Source organism: Agelaius tricolor, unplaced genomic scaffold (genome assembly GCF_023055355.1).
Source record: "Agelaius tricolor isolate 1412-34295 unplaced genomic scaffold, bAgeTri1.0.p SCAF_7, whole genome shotgun sequence".
Classification (NCBI taxonomy): Eukaryota; Metazoa; Chordata; class Aves; order Passeriformes; family Icteridae; genus Agelaius; species Agelaius tricolor.
The window spans coordinates 3,577,017-3,598,964 of NW_027269267.1; the positions used below are offsets into that span (position 1 = coordinate 3,577,017).

The 21,948-nt window shown below is 40.3% G+C and overlaps 1 protein-coding gene across 2 annotated transcripts in view; it reads right to left on the reverse strand.

The window, feature by feature from the left end:
- The window catches only part of BRWD1 (bromodomain and WD repeat domain containing 1), a 48,810-nt gene that overhangs the window by 13,180 nt on the left and 13,682 nt on the right, over positions 1-21,948 (reverse strand). For both annotated transcript variants that reach the window (XM_071430146.1, XM_071430147.1), the window contains 18 exons: positions 21,099-21,227; positions 19,695-19,920; positions 18,897-19,082; positions 17,374-17,557; positions 15,153-15,243; positions 14,067-14,207; positions 12,546-12,631; positions 11,389-11,584; positions 9,201-9,317; positions 8,993-9,100; positions 8,533-8,657; positions 8,352-8,434; positions 7,910-8,021; positions 4,509-4,570; positions 3,604-3,759; positions 2,423-2,543; positions 1,020-1,145; positions 351-426 (listed from right to left, as the gene is read on the reverse strand). In XM_071430146.1, the coding sequence (XP_071286247.1) occupies positions 351-426; positions 1,020-1,145; positions 2,423-2,543; positions 3,604-3,759; positions 4,509-4,570; positions 7,910-8,021; positions 8,352-8,434; positions 8,533-8,657; positions 8,993-9,100; positions 9,201-9,317; positions 11,389-11,584; positions 12,546-12,631; positions 14,067-14,207; positions 15,153-15,243; positions 17,374-17,557; positions 18,897-19,082; positions 19,695-19,920; positions 21,099-21,227 (2,325 nt within the window). The remainder of the gene's footprint in view (positions 1-350; positions 427-1,019; positions 1,146-2,422; positions 2,544-3,603; positions 3,760-4,508; positions 4,571-7,909; positions 8,022-8,351; positions 8,435-8,532; positions 8,658-8,992; positions 9,101-9,200; positions 9,318-11,388; positions 11,585-12,545; positions 12,632-14,066; positions 14,208-15,152; positions 15,244-17,373; positions 17,558-18,896; positions 19,083-19,694; positions 19,921-21,098; positions 21,228-21,948) is intronic.

A 21,948-nucleotide genomic window follows, 5' to 3' on the forward strand; every position in this document is an offset into this window, starting at 1 on the left:
GCATAAAAAAATACAACACAGCATCTGGGAGATTTGGAAAGCAATATCCCAGATAAGGACAAGAGCTGGAGTCTGGAATCTTCAGTGGTTTGAGAAAAAGGAAAAACCACCATCAGAAATTGCAATTACAAGTTACTCAACAGCTTTGAACTTCAGTCACTAAATATTACCAGTAATGCAATTCACTGATCCTAAATGACATAAAACATTCCTAAAAATTCCTAATATAGTCCATGTTGGTATTAGCTATGTAAATAACTCAGCAATTTTACCAACAATATTTGAAGGTTGCTGGTATTTTCTTACCCCCATAAGTTACTGGAATTTTCCCCAAAAAACCCAGAACTCACCAGATCAGCATCATGACAATCTTGCTCATCATCTGTTGTGCTACATAATTCAAAAATATTTGTACAGTCCTGGTCACTGCAATGCAATGAAATCTCTGTTACTGGAACAGCCAAAGCAGAGCTGTTGTTGTTTTCTAAATTCAGCTCAGCCACAAGCAAGTGCTCCACATAAAAGGGAAGGCAGTAACTGAGTATTAAATATAATATATATAAAAATCAGGAATCAGGATAATATATATAATATATATAAAAATCAGGAATATAAAAATCAGGATTAGGGATTTGAAAGGGGCCTGCCCAGCTGTAGGAAGGCTGCTCACACTCAGTTCAAAATAAACCTCTCAGTTTCTTTTAACCTTTCAATTAAGTCAGACAAGCTACAACAGGAATTTCTACACAGGAGAGCACAGAAGTCACATTTCACAGGCTGAGCTATTTAACATAATCTCAAGTGACATTTTGGGACTGTAACACCAGGGAAAAAGGTAAAATGCCTCTAAGCTAAACATGTCAGTGTTTAAGGTAACACTCAGAATTAGACACCTGTCCTTCCAGGGCACTGGAAGAGGCAAAGCAGGGCTCCCCACAAAGGGATCCTGAGCTGTTTTTACTCTCCACTGTTCAGAAGCACCAGGATTCAAGCATTATTTAGATTAAAATGCCACTTACTTGATAAACTTCAGGAGCTGAGTGGTGATTTTTTTTGCAGCTCTGGCAATAGCACTCCCAGGCTCATTGAAGGTTCTGGCATTGCTTTCAATGTATCTGACTTCCCAAACCAATGCTGAAATTCTCCTTCAAATTAGAAAATATTGCACCTTTAATACTAAAGAAAAACTTCAAACCAGCAAAAATTATCATCTCTGTAATTTTCTCTCCATATTAGATTTAGATGTCCTCTGTTTGATGTCCCTTAGGGCAGTCTCAAACTTTTCCTTCACATGGAAAACCCAAGGAAGCAGAACCAGTAATGCACAGCTTTGATCATTCATTTCCCAGCTCATTACTGCTAATTCATCCTTAGGCAGTTTGTGACATAAACTCAGTTAATGCAGCTGGCCAAGTAAGCACCAGCATTTGTTATCCCTAAATCATAAAATATCACAGAAATCATCCCAAGGACTGTGGATTTCCTGGAATCTTTAAAAACACAAGCATTTTTAAAAAGCTTATATTTGATTTATTTAAAAGGAGAGGAAAGAGTAAAATTTAATCACTACTCTGAATTATCATATTTCTTCAGGAAATATCAGAAGCTGCTTGATACATAGGCCTGAGAAATGGAACACAAGTTGAGTCATATCTGAGGAACTTTTAATGCATAAATTCAAAGCACACAATTAAAAAGGAGTGACAAGAGCTTTGTCCAATTACATTTTTAAGGAATCCCAGATATGATGTCCCTTTCTGTTTTCCCTTAAAGACCTTGCTTTGAGGCCAACTGACCACTGAAAACAGTGCCCCCTGTAAAATGACAGTTATAAAATCTTAATAAGATTTGACAAACTGTTACAAATTGAAATTGTAACTTGATAGAAATGAGCTGTCACAAACTTGTAATTTCATTTTTACAACTCATTTTCCTAATTCCTTATACCTGTGAAGCAGAGATCCCCCAAGTCTGCAGTTCTTCACCTACAGAATTTCCAATTATTTCCCAAAACATTTTATCCATCTTACACAGGAGGAGAATCACTATTAATGCCTCTTCACTGTATTTACAGACACACTGAATGCATGTCCAGATGAAGAACATACCTAAATTTATTTTCAAGCTATGGCTGACCAGCACACCCATCAAACCAGAGCTCTGTCATCATTACAGAGGAAACAGAGGGAAGAGTGTAAGATTTTATCATTTCAAATGCTGCTGTACAGATTTAACATTTCACCTCTTGTGTTTAATCTCATTTCTGAAAACACCAACAGCTTAACCTTCTTCACATTCACAGTAACTCAAGGACAGCACTTCAAAATCTGAATTTAAATAACTTCAGGGAGTTTTTTTTGCTATTTGGTGGTTTCAAAGAGTGACTTTCTCAGAGCAGGGATGCCAGGGCTGCAGCACTGACCTGTAGAAGCGGTTGGCCAGGCGGGTGCGGATGGTGTTCAGGTCCGTGGGGTACGCGATCACCGTGCAGTACTTGGGGTACGTGCACAGGTCCACGGGGCCAGCAAAAGCTGCTGAGATGTCTGGGTAAAAACAGCAACAACAGCAACATTGAACTGCTTGACTTCATCTCTGGCCTTCAGGGCCTGAAGGAGCTGATAGCAAAGAGACAATTTCCAGGGATGGAGTGGCAGCACACAGGGAATGGCTTCAGACTGGCAGAGAGCAGGGCTGGATGGGATCTTGGCAATGAGGAATTGTTCCCTGGGAAGGTGGGCAGGGGCTGGCATGGAATTCCACCCCTGGATCCCTGGCAGTGCCCAAGGCCAGGTTGGACACTAGGGCTGGAGCAGCCTGGGACAGTGGGAGGTGTCCCTGCCATGGCAGGGGTGGGATGGGATGATTTTTAAGATTCTTTCCAACTCAATCCATTCCATGATTCTACAACTCTCCTGCCTTGGTTTCTCTTTTTAGCACAAGAAGTTTTGTTGTTTTCCCTTTTTCTTCCTTCTCCTTTTGATTGCCTCCCAGTGAACCAATAAACCTTTGTGAGGCAAAGCCTTGGTAACATCTTCATTTCATTTCCTCATGGCACAACACATTGCCAGAGTTATAAAGCACTATGAGGGCACTTTTGAACTCAGCAAAGTCCATGATTCTCTTCCTGCTGATTCTTAGGATCATCCTTGACTTCTGCAATATGCCAGCACTCTACATCTCCCATTTCTGATGCCATTTCTGAGAATAATGCCCTAGAAAACTGTTTCATATCAAGATGTGGCTTCAGATTTGGAGCTGAATAAGCATATTGCAAAGAAGAAAAATTAAAAGAAAAATCAAAGAGAGATTAATATTCCTGCCCATGGCAGGAACTGGACTGGTTTTCAGGTCCCTCCCAATCCAAGCCATTCTGGGATTTTATTTCAAAGCCTGCAGGTCCATGACAAATGAGCTGGGTGTTACAAAAGCCATGATGTACAAAATCATCAAGATCTCAGTACCAACACAAAGAGCTGCACAGAAAAACATTTTCTCATTCAAGTACTTTATGACAGGGAATTTTTAAAGGATGCCATGGATATTCCAGGCTGTTTATAAATGCACCATCAGGAGAAAAGCACCTGAAGCTCAGCTCCCACTCACCAAGAGTCATGAGCTGATCAATGCCACGGATAATCCGCTCACAGGCCTCATCACGGGACTTCATCCCCCACTCCCCCTCCTGGGGTTTGTACAGCAGCTTCTCCACCTCCTCCAAAGTCACAGAGACACTTGCTCCTAACTCCTCAGGCTGATCAACTACAGACAGCACATTGGGGAAGGAGTGAGAATAAGATCAATTGTTGAGCACTCGCAGTTATTAAATAATCGTGTGCTTGCAAATGACAGCAAAAATCTTGCCTTGAAGTAGAGTTTAATGCTAAGGCTGTGGGGAAAAAATTATACTAAATGGATACTAACAGCAAAATGTTTTAAATTCAGTTTTCCTGCAGTTTTGAATTAAGTTTATTACCTTTTTGAGAGCTTATTCAGTAACTACTTCCTCAGTATCTCCCAAACATTCCTCCCCACTCCCAGCTGGTACTGAAAAGTGAAATATTAAGACAAACAACAAATGCCACTCTTTTTATTACAGATAATCTGGATTTGACCAGCAAACTTTATAAATTGTTGGTTTTAAACTATGTGCAGTAAGGGTTTGCTGACTGGAAATTATTTTATTTATATTCTTCTTACACCCCCTTGTATTATAGTATATTACAACAAATTCATATTTTGAAACTTGAGATGTTTTTTGAAACCTGCCATTTGGAAGTAGCAGGTTTTATTTCCTAAGTCAGAGCTACACATTTAAACTACTTTTTAAAAAATTGTTCTGAAGATGTAAAAGGAAAAAAAATTTAAGTATATTAAAATTATTTCACTAAATCTGAATCAAAACTGTCTTTAAGACAGGAATCACCTCAGGTCCACCACCTGCATGAAACAAAGGAACTGGAAAGAGGGAGAAGCACATGAAGCTGTTTTATTAAAGGGTTTTTACCTACCATTATCAGGGACTGGTTCCATGTCCCACGGGCTCAGCTTTTCAATTTCACCATTGTCCCATCTGATTCACCAAGTAAAAAAAAAATACAATAATAATTTAAAGTTATTTTGACTCCAAGCATATTTAAATCTCAGCTATAAGCACATTTAAATTACAGCTACTTGTAGGTATTGACAAAATACTCTGTATAAACATGTAGAGAAACAAAGGCATTGGTTTGCAAACAGCAAAAAAGGAAACATTCTTCATAATCAATTTCAGGTTAAAACTGTGCTCCTGATTTTGGCTGTATGCAATTTACCCAATACATAAATCAATTTTATAAAGCCTGTATCAAGAAGATGAAGAAAAATAAGCTGCACATTTGGAAAAGTGAGATAACATCAGGGGGAAGATTTGAAAAAAAAAACACAAGAGATTTTTTTTGCTGATCACATCAGGAGTTGTGCAAGTCCATGGATTAAGGAAGAACAGGAAGTGAGACATTTCATGTTAGCACTTCCATTTATGAGGCAGAGGGCATTAAGACAAAGAAAATAATGAATATAAAATGAAGAAACTGAAGTTAATTAAGGTTCAAGACAAAACAAAAGCAACACAGGTGCTCTTGACAGATGTGGATATTCTGATACTGAACTATGAAGTGTGAACATCATTCTGAGATCTCTCCAAATCCCAAGTTGGGCAGATTTTTACATGTTTTTAAAAATACATAAAATACCAATGAATTTTGCTATTTCCAAGGTAGGAAATGTCTGAGTGAATCAGCTTCACACCTCACTGATACAGACAGGCCACAGAATGTTGTACACATGGAGTGCTGGATCTTTCCTACAGCTGGGTTAATCCTTACATTCCCAGTTTTCTTTTTGATTACAAGCACATCCCAGAAATCAACAGATCAGACTGCACTTCACCAATTTCCCTCCAGAGCTTTGCAGCTTTGCCAGCAGTTTCCTGTCAGGGCTCTCCAAATTCCTGGGTCTATTTCTGACGCATGAATCATCTCAGATATTTGGTCTAATGCCTCCTGTGCATTATTTCAAACCAACTGCAAGCTGCAATGACCATGCTCAGAGGATTTTGTAACTAAACCCCTGCTCTGGCAAGAGCAGCTCTCCATTGCTTTGGGTTTCCCAATGCCTTAGGAAAACCTGGATCATTCAGTCAGTTTGATTTTTATCAACTAAGAGTCCTAAAGGTTGAGCTGTTCAGCTCTCCTCCCCAGTTACTGTCCAGTACTTCACAAGCTGCTGATATTCACAAATGGAATATTAATTCATCATTTTGCATGTAAGACTTTATCAAGAGTTTAGTACAGCTTAAGCCCCACTTAGTTCTGCTAAAGTTCACTTATCCAGGTAATGCAACCTCATAATAAATGAAGCTGCTTCTACACAAACACCTATTATTGTCTTGCCAATAAAATAACAAAAAAATTGAAAATTATCTTCAATTCATTTCTTTTCCATACAACAGTAACAGTGATAAACTGAAGTAAGTGTGACAAAAAGAGCAACAGACCCAGCCAAGTCACAAAACCTAAATACAGCTGTCCAACACTCCAGAAATTTTCCTAGACATATCCTAGGATTCTGCTCTAGTAGAGGCAGATAGAACAAAGTCCTTTTGGAAAAGGATCTTAAGGAACGCAGCATTCCTTCCTTCAAAGCAGCTCTAGACTTTTCTGTTAAAGGCTGATGCATTAAAATATTGAAATATCCTTTAGGTCTCACAGGAGAAAGGAGCTCAGGAAATTGGCACCAGGCTTTTGTTCATGACTGCAAAGTTGATTTGGAATTGGCCAAGAAAAATCCAAAGCTCACCTGAACTTGTTCCTAAGGAACATCTGTGGTACACAACAAAACAATGGAATGGATGGAATATGGAAGGGAAGGTACCAGGCAAGAATTTCACTCTGGGGGTTACTTCAACCTTCCCACCAAAGAGAATCATTGAGAGAGAAGACAAGTAGATGAGACATGGAACCAAACCATGTAACACAGCCTTGGCAGTGGACCGTCTATTAGCTATAAAATTTCACTTCTTTGTGGTGAGCACCAGGTTCAAAAGCCTTTGAGTGAAAAAGCAATTAAGAAGTTCTCCAAAAATCAAAGTGTGACTGTTAAATGGACAATGTACAAGACATGGGAATTATCTAAGGGCATGATGGAAATAGGAATATTGAATGTCGCTATAGGACACAAAAGAACACACGCTCACACCGTTCTCAAGGTGAAAGAGAAAAAGGGGCCATTTATTTTCTGACTCCAACATTTATAGTTTTCCAAAAGTGACAGTGGATTGGAGGGTGACAGTGGCACCTCTCCAATGCCACTGGTCAAACCAACAGTCCATCATCTCTCTCCTCCTCCATAAAGGAATGCAAAACAATGAGAAATTTACAGAAAGTGTGTGAGAAAATTCACTACAAGAATGTCAACATCAGAAGGCTTAGAAAATCTTAAAAATCCAGGGTGACATATTGAATATTCACTGTTTGTTCTCCTTACAGTCCTCCCTTGCTGAGGGAAACCAAACCCCCAGAGTTATCCTTTAGGCACTGAAAGGAGGTGCCAAGAAGGCTGGAGAGGGACCTTCACAATGGAGTGAAGGACAAGGGGGAATGGCCTTAAGCTCTAGGAGGGAAGGGTTAGATTAGATACTCCAAAGAAATTCTTGACTCTGAGGACCTCTGTGAGGCCCTGACACAAGCTGCCCAAAGTTGTGGCTACCTCATCCCTGGAAGTGTCCAAGGCCAGGGTGTTTGGAGCTCTGAGTAACCTGGGACAGCAGAAGTTCCTGCCTATGGCCAGGGACAAGACTATCTTCAGGGTCCCTTCCAACCCAAACCATTCTGTGAATTCCAGACAGTTTGCACAGGGCAGGACAAGGTCAATACACTGAGTCTGACCACTGAAGTCCAGAGATATCTTTGTTTACCCTTCCCCTCCTTTGTGTGAAGGCCTGTTTGTTGATATAAAAAAGGGTGCACAATGTTAAAGACAAAGTGTAAGGACTTGAGGCATTAAGGACCTTGATGTCAGCAGCCACAGAGGAGATTCAGCATCCCCAATCCAACTATCAGTGCAGACCAATAATTAATGTTCACAGAAAACTGCACTGCTTGCTTTGTGGAAGGGACACACAATTACTCAGTACAGGAAATGTGAAGAGGTCAACAACTGCTTTTACTGTATTACTACTCATTAACAAGCTGCCACAAGCTATTACATATCCACACTGTGCTACAGCAGCAACTTAAGACCATTAAGAAGTGACAATACCAGGAGTAAAATCATTGAAGTGAACAATTTATACATTGCCATAGCAATGAGGCAGTTGTGTGAGAGCAAAGGCCCTCCAATAACATTGGAAATCAAATCTTTGTGTACTCACTTGACACTGTAGCACTGGAAGTGACTGTCTGGATACTGAGGCTGGTAAGGTTCCTGACCCAGCACTGTCCCAAACCACCAGGCATCGTCAATAATGGAGCGGAACCTGTCGGCTGCAGCAAACACAGACACTCTGCTGAGAGCAGCATTTCACTCTGTGGCTGCCACAGGCAATCAGAAAAACTTTTGATAACTGTATTGCTTGATTCCTCTCCATAATTAGAATTCTAGACTCACTGACATATAAGTCTGTTATTTAGCTTTAAAATAAAAAGGGACCAGAACAGTCTGGATATATATTTTGGTGACTATTTACATCTACTGCAGTCCCTCCAAGGTTCCAATTTCTGACTCTTGACCCTACAAACAGCACATGCAGCAATTAGCTAAGGACACATTTGTGATTTCTGAACTGTTCAGCCCAGCACTCAGCACACACTTACAGGCCTGCCAGTTCCTCTGCCGGGCTTCGTCGTAGAACTGACGTAAGATGAGGAAGTCGATGACGTCGGGCATGTCGTGGTATCTGGATAAAGAAAATCATCACTCATTTGTGCCTCAGGGCTTTAGGAAGAAAAGGAACATATTCTTAAACACTTTTCAGGAAGCTAAAACTGCACATACCTGATGGAAAATGATTTGTCTGTGTGTTTCCCCGTGGCGTGATCTATAAAGGCAAGCTTGAGGCAACACAGCGTGGGAGGACCGACCTCGTATCTGATTCCAACGATTTTTACCAATTCCTGATCCTACAGGGAACAACAAACAGCTTCAGCAAGTTTTGTCTCAAGGACTATGCACAGAACTGTTAGTTTAACATGAATTAACCAACTGTACCCACATGCAAAATACTGAAATGAGATTTGAGATTTCAATGGAAAGCAGTCTGGCAGCCTTAGGATTTAACACAGATCTCTCATTTGGCTTCCCACAGAAAATTCTGAGGACAATCTGATAATTGCACACACTTTCTCCATAGGGATACATTAGTAACCTCACAAATCCATGTTTTTCAAACAGAATAATAGAACTCCTCAGTGACAGACTCTGTTACAACCCCACAGAACCTTCAGTGTAGACCTACCCTAAGCACCACCTTTCTCCAAGGCTCCTTGTGTGGATTCAGTTCATAAATGTTATTTCTCCTCACTGCTTCAATGTAAGCCTCGTGCCCTTGTCGGAAATATATCACCTAAAAAACACCCAACCAGCCCAGACAGTGAATTCAGTTTTCCTGAATTCAGCAATTATAACAATCACAAGCACTGGAATATTTTCATCCTTGTTCCTACCTCGTCCCCCATCTGAGGGACAAAGGGGGACCTTCGCAGAGCCGTGTCTGTGATCCAAACTGGAGGGTGCCAGTCATAGGACAGCTCCAAGTTCAGGGGTTGTGCTGCAGCATCAGCCTTCACAAAATCAGACATGATGGACATGAATTCTAAACAAATCATTCCATTCTGGTTTGGCAGATAACAGCTTCACTTATAAAGGACTAATCTACAGCATTTCCAAACAGTATCAGCAGAATTCCTCCAAGGCTTTGAGTTGTAGCTGTATTTGTAATTCTAATACTAAACATTCCTTTCCTATCTGAAGATATAAGTGAGCAAGTCATTATTATGCAGGCCTTAGCAGAAAGTTTTATAATTTATATGACAGTCTCAGTACCCAATTAAAAATTATTCAAGCTGCAAGAAACTGATTCTACTTAGGAAGAAGTGAAAGGATAGAGAGAAAAAACAGACCAAATGCATCAAAATTACCCCAGGCTTAAAAAATTAATTTGTTTGCTCCTTTATGAGAGAAAAATAACTAACAGTACTTATTGTAACTGAAGGTAATTAATTTAAATTAACTTAAAAATCAGTTGCTTAAAATAGAATAATTATTGCAACTTACGAAAAAATTAAATACTCAACCTAAGTATAAGCTGCTACCAGCAATGCAGTGACTGTGTCCCCTATGCATTAAAACAGGTAAAAAACTAGACAGTTAAATTATAGAGTCACAGAATGAGGTCTCTTCCAACCCAAACCAAAGATCATCTTGTTCCATGCCCTGCCACAAGCATGGACTGCCTCCTCTATCCCAGGCTCCTCCAAGCCCTGGCCAAGCTGCCCTTGGACATTTCCAGGGATAGGGCAACATGGGGACAACATGTCCCAGTGCCTCATCACCCTCAGAGTCAAGAATTCCTCCCTAATCTAATCTAATCTAATCTAACCTAACCCTGCCCTCCTTCAGTTTAAAGCCTCCCCCCTTGTTCTATCCCTTGGGAAAAGTGATATTCTGTATTTATTGAACACATTTCCCCTTTAACACCATCAACCTTGAGAACCCTTTTCACTGGGAAAATGAAAGCACCTTCACTGGAAATGCAGATTTTTCCCTACAAATCAGCAGATCCCTCACACTGGGAATGGTCTCAAACCAATCCCATGTTCCCTGTGTGTGCTGACAGAAAGATACTTGGCTGATGGCAGTAACAATTATTTTAGCAGTTTCTAAACAAGACACCTAACCCCTAAGAGAGAAATGAAGATTGTGCAAAAAAAAAAAAGTGTGGAAGCCCTGTGTCAGGACCCAGGACACCCCTCTGGCTGTCCTGAGCAGCCCAGACCCCTGCCAGGGGCTCAGAGACCCTGGCACAGAGCCCAGGATGCCCCTGTGGTTTTGATTATGACCCATGGAGCAAATTACCAACCTTAGATGAAGATCTGCAAGCCACGACAAATTAAGTAGAATGACAGTGAATTTATCACAGGGTAAAAAAGATTTTGGGGTTTCTAGAATGGGGGTTCAGGGGCCAAGATGGAGGGATCTGGGCACGTCCAGCCTTTCTCCTTCTTCTTGGCCTCCATCTTCTGCTGTGATGTTGGCACTTTTGGATTGGTTTAGAGTAGAAGCTCAGCGTCTAACATAGGTGATAGGGATTGGGAAGTAATTGTAAACATTGTACACGTAGTTTTTAGTATAAAGACATAACAGTGCCCTGGGGGCAGGCAGAGTGCCTGGACTGTGCTGCTGAATGGACCTCAGCTGGACAGGAGAAAGAATTTTATAGATAAGGAACAATAAACAACCTTGAGACCGAGAACTGAAGAGCTCTGACTCCTTCTTCAACTGCCAGGCTGGGAAAAGAGACTTTCCAACTTTTCTTGGGGTCACTCTGACAAGCTGGAGGCCCTGACAGCCCTGGGGGCATCTCCTAAGTTAGACTCCACTGGCTCCTTCCCCTGTTCCTCTGTGTGAACTGAGGTGTTCCTGAGCCAGTCCCTCCCGTTTCCCTGACTGGCCCTCACCCTTGTACTGCCCCAAGATGAGGGCATTCCCCTGGCCCCTGAACGTGTGTGTGCCCTGGCCCTGAACATCTCACCACACGGCCGAATTAAACATCTGCGCACATTATACAAAAACCCTTTTCGCTTCCTTAGCCCGGACTTTACCAGCAGCTATTCAACAAAAAGAAAACCGTACCTCTTCCTGCTTTTTAGGCTTGGGTTTTTTCCTCCTCTTCCTCCTTCTCCTCTTGGGAGGAGAGGATTTCTCGGCGGACACGTCGTCCTCGGAGGTGCTGCAGTAGCGCAGCGCGTTCCTGCGCGAGCTGCGCACCGGCGGCTGCAGGTTGATGCCCGCGTCCGCGATCCAGTCCGAGTATCGGCTCGAGGAGTCGCTGTGCACAGGGCAGGCAAACACAGACACAGCCCAGCTCTCGCTGCTGCTCACCACCCAGCTCCCTCAGCAAAATAACAACAGCAGGTGCTGCTGAAAGCAGCTTCACAATCACCTCGACCACTTGGAGCCGTTACTTTACTTGAAGCTTCACATGAATTTTGGGGAGAATCCAGTGATTCAAAGCACATTTCTTTAAGCAACTAAAATCTGGTGAATTCTAAAATCAGTAATTTTAGTCAAGAAATATGTGCAATGGAATACTGGACTAATTAAGGGTCCTCCCTAAGGAACACACATACCAAATGCTGCCTAAATTCTTTACACTTATCCAAATTTCAGCTACACATCCACTCTGAGTGGATCTCTGAGTACCATTACTCTCTCTGAGCATATTTTATTTCTAGCACTAAAGAATTCTAAAAGAGTATCTAAAATAGCCACAAGGAAGTGATTTATAACTTATCTACAACAGTTCTACATAAAACGAGAAACTTTTAAAAATTCAGATTTTTCAAAAACTTTTTAAGAGCAAGGGAAAAAAACAAAAAAAATTCCCCAAATGAAATTGGGGAAAAAAATTTCCCAAACAAAATCTTTCATCCCTCCAGACCAAAAAATACTGTAGAAATATTCCAGAAAAATATCTGGAATATTTTTTTTTCTGTAGAAAACCAGACCAAAACATACTGTAGAAATATTCCAGACTCTCATCCCTCTTTGCAAAACACCATACAGCAAAAACACCAGAGAGACTTAAAGTTACATTAAAAAAATAGAAACATTTGGGTGAAATGCAACAGTAAATAACAATATAATGTCAGTGAGGTATATGAATGCTACCTTATATGATTATTATTATTATTAAATGATCACCTCTGAAGCACAACAGAGCTTTCATATAACTCTTAATTTGTCAACATTCATATAAAACTCATTATGGGATGTGTTTTTCACTTTACCTAGAACTATTACTGTTGCTTTTCTTGTCACTTCTCCACTCTTCCTCTTCATCAGATGAACCAGAGCCCTCACTTTCTTCAGCTTCCTAAATTTAAAAATACAAACTTAAGCCAAATCCATGTTTTAAAGGCCTGGAACTTAAAAACATGTTGTCCATATTATCAAACTTAAAGAAGTTTGGTAGAAAGTTGTTAAGATGGAAATAAAAGTAATCAGGCCATGTAAAGCTCATAATAAAATCTGACAGGGAAGAATGTACATTACAAAAGGAACAGATCAAGAAAAACAATCACATCTTCTCTCCACACACAAGGGGATGTTCTGTCACTGCATGATTTTTTTCATTAGTTATGCAAGTTGAGGAGTTTTTTTCACCCTTTCCTTTTAAGTATTAAATGATTGACCAAGTACTAATCAGAGTACTCATGCATGTATTTAAATGCAACATTAAACAGTAGAGATACACCAAAATGCATTATGACTTTACAAATTTCCTGATTGTTGCTCATCAACTATTTGCATTAATATCATGTTTTAAATGTGTTTTTCATAACTGAGTCAGTATGATACAATGCTCATGTGTCAGGTTGTATTTTGCCAAGCAAAAAAAAAAAAAAATAGGAGAAAATCCGATGAGATTTCAATTGTAGCTTCAAATGTTTGAATTATTCTGATTGTCACTGTCATAGTCAAACTGATTTTCAGAGTAACAAAGCTGACAGTCCTCTCACTAAAACCTGCTCATACACTACAATATCAAAGTGCAATACTCACTGAACTTTACATTCAATTTAAGGGAATTATTGTTTTTATACAGTGAAATTCTTTATTAAGAGGCAAGGAAAGGAGAGTCCATTTCCAAGAACACCATTCCTCATCTTACTTGCAAGATTTCCTCATCTCCTGAACATGCTCCCTTTTGTTCACTGTTCTTCCTTAACAAAGTGACAGCTCCAACAAGTCTGAGCTTCTCTGCCCCTTCCACTTCTCCTTTTCCCAGTTTAAAATTATTTCCTTGTGGGCAAGGCAAGACAAGGGCAGTCCTATCACCCATTTACAGTCTGATAACACATCAGACACAACAAAAAGCTCCTGCTACCCACTAAGCCCTGGGTCACCTCAGGTCAGAGGAACAGACCCTGTGGAAAAATCACATTTGCAAGAACCTTCAAAAAATTTCCATAGAAAAACATTAAAACCACATCTAAACTCCAAATGTCACCAGAAGCCAACCAACTGTCCATCAGATTTTTGACATGGGCTGTGGATTTGGTTTAGAATATTCTCAGCAAAACCAGTTGAGCCATTTATAAACTGACAGGAAATATTGTCTTTATTAAAGCAACACAACAGGTTTGGGAAGTGCCAACAATGAAGATGCTTAAAGAAATAACTTTTCCTGGGAAAAGAAGGGTTGGAGGCTTTTTGTTTGCTTGTTTAACAGACAAAAGGCACATCTACATGAAATTTCATTTATTGAGCAACTCAAGATGAAAATCCAGACTCAGAGGAGAACTCACCTGCTCTATCAAGCCAAAGCAGTTGTCCCTGTCCTCCTCAGAAGACTCCAGCTGCTCAATGTTTTTCCGTGTTCTGTAGTTGGAATATTTCCGTCTGTGCAGTCGACGCTTCGACTGGATTAATGACGACTCAGAGTCACTCTGATTTATAAAGGAGGGAAAGGACAGGAGTTAAATAAAAATATTTATCTGGCAATCTTTTATGAGGGGGAAAAGGTAGTTAAAAGCACTGCTGAATGCAAAAATTGGAAACAGCATGATGAAGTTAAAACTCCCTTTCACAAGAAATAACTTTCAGGTAAGCCCAAAGCTTAAAATGTGCTGTTACAAATTTAAGATGTTTTAGTTGTTCTAAGAAATTGTTCTTTTTCTTTATAAACTACTGTGACAGCTTCAATCACATCACCTGATAAATGTATTTACAGACTCAACACATAACTGCCTACAATGTGCAATTATAAGAACAGAGAATGCTTTGGGCTGGAAGGAACCTTAAAGATCATTTTGTTTCAAACCCCAGCTCCCCTCAGTAAAGGGGATCCTGCAGTAGAATTCTTCTGTCAAATCTTCTGTCAAATTGTTTTGTACTCTAGGACACAGCAAATCAGGCAACAAGCTTATAAAAACAGCACAATAACCAATGTTTCCTTCTTGCCAATCTCTCCCACCAAACAGGTGAAAGGAGGGAAGTCTGAAGAAGGTTCCCCACACACAAAACATTGTCATCAAAAGTAAAATGACAAGGAACAGCAATAGAATCTGTGATTCCTCAAGCACAGCACCTTGAATGCTCAGTGCTTCAGCAGGACTTGCAGCAACTGTGTAACTGCAGTCAAGCCAGAACAGCCTGAAAGCCATCCTGCCTTCCAAAATTGCTCCCAAATACTTCACAGAGAAGCAGGCAAGACTGAAAGCAAAAAGAATTCCAGGTATCCATAAAAATAAATCAAGCCTTGTCCTGCAACAATTGGGAGCTGAATCATCAGAGTCCTTGGAAGACCACACCAGAATCCTCTGCTTTCATTTTCTACACCACCACTTGTCCTTGGGCACAGAATGCTCACTTTTCCAGAAGCTGCCACATACCTTTTCCAGTGACTCAAATGACTTCTTATTCTCTGTTGCATAAAGATCTCTCTCTTCTTCCCCTTTTGCAATCCGATATTCTTCCTGTTTCCTACAAGAAAGACATGAAAATCTAATTCTACACCCGTTTTGACAATGCTGGGCTCTTCCAGGGATCTCTCTCACACCCAATTCCATTCCATTTTTAATTTCAGATGTTACTGTTGCTCAATTAACTCTAAACCATCCTATCATTTCCAGGTAAAAACCATGGATGCTAAGAAAGTCTTCCTTCCAAACATCAAAATATAATCCATGTTTTCAACCTCATTTTTAGTTCACAGTTTTCCATTTGCAATCACTCTACTTCCCAACACTGGGAATGCTTCTTAAAACCCTCAGAGATGTGGCAGCACCTATGGCTACAGCTTTAAACAGAGATGTTTAGCTACTAATTCTCCTTTTCACAGATCAATACTGATACACTTCTGAAAGCAACTGGTTTAGCATTTCAAGGGGTTGTAACTCATCACCTCCAAAAGTCTCACAGAGAGCACAATCTCACCCAACTCCTTCATGGAAATGAATTCCACCTTTTATTTTGGAGGAAGCAAGAATCTAGGTGAGCTAGCTGGCCTGGAGATAACTTAGAATATTGAAATAGGGGAGAATCATTCAACTGGACAACTTCCTTTTCTTCTCATTGAATGGACCTTACAATGATGAGTTTTTAGTGTATCTGCCCACAACATTGAACTATTCCAACAGCATCCATTCCATCTTTGGTGTAACAGCCCTTAATTTAGACCAAGCAAGCTGCTGTGCTGTCCCTAGTGCTGCCTTAAGTTGTAGCTTTTATATTTTTCAGATTCTGTAGTGGATCAGTGCACAACTCTGAACTCTATATAGAATGCTAGTTAGTTCTCTTCACATTTTGATCAGACTAAACAATCCTTCTGGGCCTGGAAACCAAGGTCACACCAGCTGCCTCAGGCCCTGAAAAGTATAAACAAAAGTGAATTTGGGGGAGAAACAAACTAGGGGGATATGGCTTCATTACTGGAAGCTGTAATTGGACAATTAACCTCTGATATGCAAATAGATCAAAGTTACATCTGCCCAAAAACCTTGTGGCCATCATCCATTGTGGATGTAGCCTCTGCCAGGCTCTTGCACTGCCCAAGGGCAGTTGGGGGTTGAACAATAGTATAAACAAAAGTGAATTTGGGGGAGAACTCGCAAACTAGGAGGATATGACTTCATTACTTGAAGCTGTAATGAAGCTGGACAATTAACTTCTGATATGCAAATAGACCAAACTTTTATCTGCCCAAAGAACGTGTGACCATGGTCCATCGTGGACATAGCCTCTGCCAGACTCTTGCACTGCCCAGGTGCAGTTGGGGGTTGAACAAAAGTATAAACAAAAGTGAATTTGGGGGGGAAAGCAAACTAAGGGGATATGACTTCATTACCTGCAGCTGTAATGAAGCTGGACAGTTAACTTCTGATATGCAAACAGACCAAACTTTTATCTGCCCAAAAAAAACGTGTGACCATTGTCAGTCATGAACAAAGCCTCTGCCAGGCTCTTGCACTGCCCAAGAGCAGTTGGGGGTTGAACAAAAGTATAAACAAAAGTGAACTGGGGGGAAGAAGCAAACCAGAGGGATATGACTTCATTACCTGAAGCTTTAATTAGAGAATTCACCTCTGATATGCAAACAGACCAAAGTTAGATCTGCCCAAAAACTTCATGACCATGGTCCATGGTGGACATAGCCTCTGCCAGGCTCTTGCACTGCCCAAGAGCAGTTGGTATAAACAAAAGTGAATTGGGGGGAAAAAGCAAACTAGGAGGATATGACTTCATTACTTGAAGCTGTAACTGGACCATTAACCTCTGATATGCAAATAAGCCAAACTTATATCTGCCCAAAAAACTCGTGACCATGGTCCATCGTGGATGCAGCCTCTGCCAGGCTCTTGCACTGCTCAAGAGCAGTTGGGGGTTGAACAAAAGTATAAATAAAAGTGAACTGGGGGGAGAAGCAAACTAAGGGGATATGACTTCATTACCTGAAGCTTGAATTACACAATTCACCTCTGATATGTCAATAGACCAAAGTTATATCTGCCCAAAAATTTCATAGTGGACATAGCCTCTGTGAGGCTCTTGCACTCTGCCTGGCCTCTGCTCTGGGCAGCCTCTGCAGGCATCAGCTGCAGGCTGCAGACAGACCTGAGCAAGCTGGGGGGGATCTCAGGCACCACCACCCTGCGCCTCCAGGCCTGCAGGTCCCTCTCGGTGGCCATCTGGCTGCGGGGGGCGTTCTGGTGCATCTGCCGCACGCCCTCCACCTGCCCGCTGCGCCGCAGCCCGATGTTGGGCGGGGACTGGATGTCCAAACTCGGCCTTCTGAAAGCTGAAACACACAAATCAAAATGGTTTTTGTCACGCTGAAGGGAACTGGAAGATTCTTGTTAAAAGATTAAAAAAAAAAATTAAAAAGAATAATGGATGTATTTTTATCTCTAAGTATGTGACTTGGAGACTTCAGTGATGCCTCAGGTTTTGGCTTTTATATTTTTCAGGTTCTGTGCTGCTTTAGTGTGTGGGTCTGGGTTCATATTCTGGGATGGTGAGCTCTGTGCACAGAGCAGGGAGACAAAACAATTCCTGCTCCAGCTGGGCACCAAGGACAAATGATCCAAATCTCAGCCCCAGAGCACAAACCCCGTGGGCTGGAGAGAGAAAAACAAGCAGGGTGGGACTGCAGGGGCTAAAGCTGGGATGGGACAATGAACTGCAAGATGCAAATGGAGCAGAACTGATCCCAGGGACAGAGCCCGTGCCCGGCCGTGCATTTTGGGGCCATTTTGGTTCATCTTGGGTGCAGCCCTGGCTGGGCTCTGGTGCTGCCCAAGGTGCATCCATGGAGGCCTTTGAATAAATCCCTGCTTTATTCTTTAGCTCTGCCCAGCCTCTGCTCTGGGGCAGCCTGCACAAGGCATCAGTTCTGGAGGATTATGTGTGTTGTAGAAAACACAGAGAATACAAGAATTACTTTTAAAATGGTTATTTCTGCTACTGTTGTCACAGAATCAGAGTCATTTAGGCTGAAAAAACCCTCCAAGATCCAGCACTTAACCAGTGATCACCTTGTCAACCAGACCAGAGCACTGAGTGCCACACTCCAGTGTTTTCCCAAACACTTCCCAGTGGAAGGAACTGTGGTGTGACAAAAGGGCTCTTCTGAACTATGTCAGACAGCTCTGAGCCCAGTGAGGCTCTAAAAAGCATTTTTCCTAGAGCTGAGTGCATGTAATTAAATGTATAATTATGTAAAAAAATTTTTTTTCATCTATATTATATAATTACATAATTAGAACTCCAAATACAAGGTTAGGAAAGTATCTTGTTTAAATGTGTAAAGAAGGGACAGGGGAAACCAGTTTGAATAATGGTACAATACTTACTTTGCAAAAAGCAAGGAATGCAAAAATAACTTATATTGGCAAACATTTGCAAAAAATTCTGTTGTATACATTTTGCATGTTATTAATGATCTTTTAAAGTGAAAGGCTTTGTAATTAAATCACAGGAGCAGCAGTGTTTTAGTGAGTAAAAATAACCAGGTATCACAATGCTAAAAGAATCTCAGTCCCCAGAATTATACTGAAGTTAAAACCTGTTTCAGTATTCACACAGCACAATGAAAACAGAGACAGAACAATGATTGAAGAATTATCAGCAGTTCTAACCTCTCCTGGGTGTTCCCTCCCCGTTTTGGGGGCCGCTTGGAGCAGATTCCTGATCAGCTCCAGTTCTCTGATCCTGTTCCAGCTGCAGCTGTCTGATCATCCCATCCAGAATGCTGGGCTCCAAGCCTGGCTCATCCTGGTCAACTGTCTGCTGGCCAATCACCTGCTCAACAACTTCTCCATCACCTTGCAAGTGTAAAACACATCAAATCAATCAACTTATTCCAATTCTTTATTCCAAGTAAGACATGTATGCAATGTACAATCAAATGGTTTGTGAACATCACTGCCCACAAAAAAGATCTGCAAGTCCATTTGAAGAACTGATTTTTTCTGCTTGTTTAAATTGTATTCCCTGTAGGACCTTCCAGCATCTCTAGTGAACATAAATGCAAAATAATAAGTGAAAAAATTGAGTATTTTTAAATTGCTGCTGCCCCCTTAGGAACTACTGAATAACCTACTTCTAGTGACATTCTTACTTGTTGCTACATATCCAAGCTGAGGACTCAAATGTTCAATGAAATTATCCCAATTATTTATTCCAAGTAAGACACTTATGGGATGTACAATCAAATGGTTTGTGAACATCACTACCCACAGAAAGTAACTAAAACATCCATTTGAAAAACTGATTTTTTTTTGCTTAAATTGTATTTCCTGTAGGACCTTCCAGCATCTCTAGTGAACATAAATACAAAATATCAAGTGAAAAAAAAAGGTATTTTTAAATTACTGATGCCCCCTTAGGAGCTAGTGAATAACCTTCTGAATGTGGAGCTTTAGTGACATTCTTACTTGTTGCTACATATCCAAGCTGAGGAATCAAATGCTCATCTGCACAATTCTCTCTTCCTGGCACCAATCTTTGATATTTTGTGGGATGAGGGTTTCCATCCACATCCACTAGGAAGGGAGGGGGCATGAGGTGAGGGGCCTGCTGGGTCTGCTCATCCAGCACGTAGTTGTTGGAGTCTCGGATCAGCGGCCGGTAGTCAGTGTGGAAGAACATCTGATCAGGGATCTAAAAGGAAATTTGATTTTTATGGTAGCAATTAGGAAAAAAGAATATGCTAAAGAACAAAGAACAGGCACTAAAGTGCCTAAAATCTACTTAAAGGTAGAAGAAAGATCAAGTTCCCAGTTAGAAAGAAGATTTATGGGTAACGTGAGTTAACCTGGATGGGTTTTGCAGTAGTGCAGCTTTCAAAACTTTTTTTTTTTCAAAACTTTTGCAGGCAACAAAATTCTTTCAGAAAACAAAAAGCTGAAGTAACTTGATGCAAAAGTACCCTTTTACACTTAAAAATATTTATCTCTCATTCTGCATTTTTCCCCTACAATTATTAGAGTCACTCAGAGTAGGAATGGACCCACAAGGGTCACCAAGCCCAACTCGTGAGTGGCCCCAAAGTTTCCTCGCAAGGAAATCTTTGGCTAAAGCTCCACAGCAGCTGAAATTCAAGTTTTCCTAATCACAATTTCATTCTTAATTTATATCTACCTGAAGTTTTTTTCTACAACTGGAAGTCCATGAGGGGGAAGGAAAATGGTTACATAACTATTAGAGCACAGTCAGAATGTTTGCTTCCAGCAGTGATTGCAAAGATGAAGGGAACAAGATTCAATTTCAGCTGAGAATGCAGAGCAAGGAAAAAATAATTCTTTAAAATGACACACATGGAACCAGCATTGCAATCCAAAAAAAATGGGGGGTAAGTAAAGAAAAGAAGAAATGTGTATTTATCAAAACAAAAAGGAAGCAGGTTGATAAATTCAAAAATTGAGGATAGGTTAAATTGTTGGATCAATAATTTACTTTTGCTTAATTTAATCAACCACAGTAAATTTGGGCTTGAGTGAGGAAAGGCCTAAAGAACTGCAGGATAAACCAGCAGAAATTAGAAACAGCAGCATTTTTGAGGTTGAACAATGAAGGTGAATTGGCTGTCTCCAAGATGAAAATGTATTCCAGGAACATTCCTGGGAGCTACTCCCATGGGAATGTTGAGACTTTGGGTTTTTCCTGCTGTGTCAGGGTCATATAAGCAAGACAATTTACAGACATCAAGGAATCCATTACATTTAGATCTTCTAACCACACAAATTATTTTTTACATATAAACTTTTAAATTAATTCATGTAATAATGTAATTTTAGTTAGAAACTCCATACAGAGATCTGATAAAAAGCTCAACTCACCTTTTCATAAGGCCTGCTACAGCCAAAGCCAAATATCAGCAGATGCCCATGAGAATCTGTGCATGCAAAATGCTGCCCATCAGGTGAAAATTTACAGTCAAAAACAGCTCCATGTCCCTGGCCTTCAATCTGGGTTGAAGAAAAAAAAAATCAAAATTATTGGACCATTTTTTCAGAGTAAACCATAAGCATCAAAAATTAATTACTCCATGCATTTCCCAAACCACCTCCAATTAAGGTCCAAATAATTTTGTTACTTCAGTATATTTTTTCCCCTTGAATTTAAGTCCTGAACCAATTCTAAAATATGCACTAGAAGGTATGAAAAGTTACTGTTCAGAGAATAAAATAAAGAAATAAACATGTTTTTCTGAGGCTTTTTAGCTGTCAGCACACTGCTTGAAATAAACTGGAGCTAATATAGACTGGTTTTGGTAAACAACTTTCTGGACAAGAAAAAGAACTTAAGAATAAAAGAAAGAAGTTGTTCTTTATTTTAAGAACTTAAAAATGAAAAAAAAATAAAAAATAAAAATGCTATTTGCTGTTGACTGAGCAGGGAAAAAGGATGAAAAATTTATAGGAATATTAGATCAGAACCCAAGTCTCAGAGAAAATAACCTAATTTAAAGTGTTAATGATGAGCTGTCAAATGGAGCCCTCAATGCCAATGGATATTGAGATTATCATTTTTAAGCCTGTGGAAAATACAAATGTCTTGAAACAATGGCCTGAAACAGAGCCTTTTAGATGGCACCTCAGTTGAGGAAAACAATTCATATGAATGAAGTGCACAACAATCTTCAGTAAAAAAGAGTGCAAAATCTGCAATAAGCAGGAAACTCTAAGG